This window comes from Myotis brandtii, unplaced genomic scaffold (assembly GCF_000412655.1).
Source record: "Myotis brandtii unplaced genomic scaffold, ASM41265v1 scaffold532, whole genome shotgun sequence".
Classification (NCBI taxonomy): domain Eukaryota; kingdom Metazoa; phylum Chordata; class Mammalia; order Chiroptera; family Vespertilionidae; genus Myotis; species Myotis brandtii.
In genome coordinates, this window is record NW_005369955.1 from 209,784 (window position 1) to 210,653 (window position 870).

An 870-nucleotide genomic window follows, 5' to 3' on the forward strand; every position below is an offset into this window, starting at 1 on the left:
CGGGCCCCGCGGGAAGCCCTGAGCCCCCCACGGAGCCCCTGGGGCGAGTGAGGGGCACCAGCTCTGAACCGCGTGTCCTGGCCTCCAGTTCAGTTCAGACCAGCCGCTAAGCCCACCTGTGGTGGGACCCCCTGCCTCAGTTTCCCCTCTTGAATCATTCCCTCCTCGCTGGCCAGCTGCTGGGAGGCACTGGTGACAGCCCCCGTGGCTGCGGTGGGCGCTGTGCGTCCCCTCCCCCGGCTCCCGGCCTGACCCGCACGCCAGGACGAAACCCTGAAGCAGAGCTTCCTCACCGCCATCCTCATGCTGGTGGGCGCCGTCAGCCGCAACGGGGATCATGAGCCCGGGGAGACGGACGGAGCCACCCCCGTCCGCACTGCACCTCGGATAACTCCCGCGGGCAGAACCTTTTCTCCCTATTTCCTACCGAGGTAAACTGAGGCCCGCCCCTCAGAGCACTGCTAGGGCCCGGGAACCTCCCGACACTGCTCCCCCTCCTCCGCGCCCCCCCCAACAGGGCCAGTCGTCGGAGGACCTGCGGTGGAAGTGGGCCAGCAGCACCATCCTCCTGGCCTACGGGCAGATGGCGGTCAAGGCCAAGGCCCACATCCTGCCGTGGGTGGACAACATCTTGTCTCGGATGATCTTCTTCTTCCGCTACAGCTCCTGGGTAGGTCCAGCGCCCGGGCCGCCCCCGCCCCCTCCGCAGCGCCTGCTGCCACGCTGGGTTCCTTCCTAAGGCACCGCTGAGGGAGGGCTGGGTCTAAAGCCTGCACTAGCCCCTCTCCGGCGTTCCCACCTGGAGGCACGTCCATGCCCCCTCTCCCCTCGGTCCTTCCCGGGTCCCTGAGCTGGCCAGGTGCGCGCCCT

General features: G+C 68.6%; 1 protein-coding gene across 1 annotated transcript in view; it reads left to right on the top strand.

Moving 5' to 3' along the window:
- MROH5 (maestro heat-like repeat family member 5) overlaps nucleotides 1–870 on the top strand; it is a 40,942-nt gene that overhangs the window by 20,768 nt on the left and 19,304 nt on the right. The window contains exon 14 of the mRNA XM_005877811.2: nucleotides 524–670. Within this exon, the coding sequence (XP_005877873.1) occupies nucleotides 524–670 (147 nt within the window). The remainder of the gene's footprint in view (nucleotides 1–523; nucleotides 671–870) is intronic.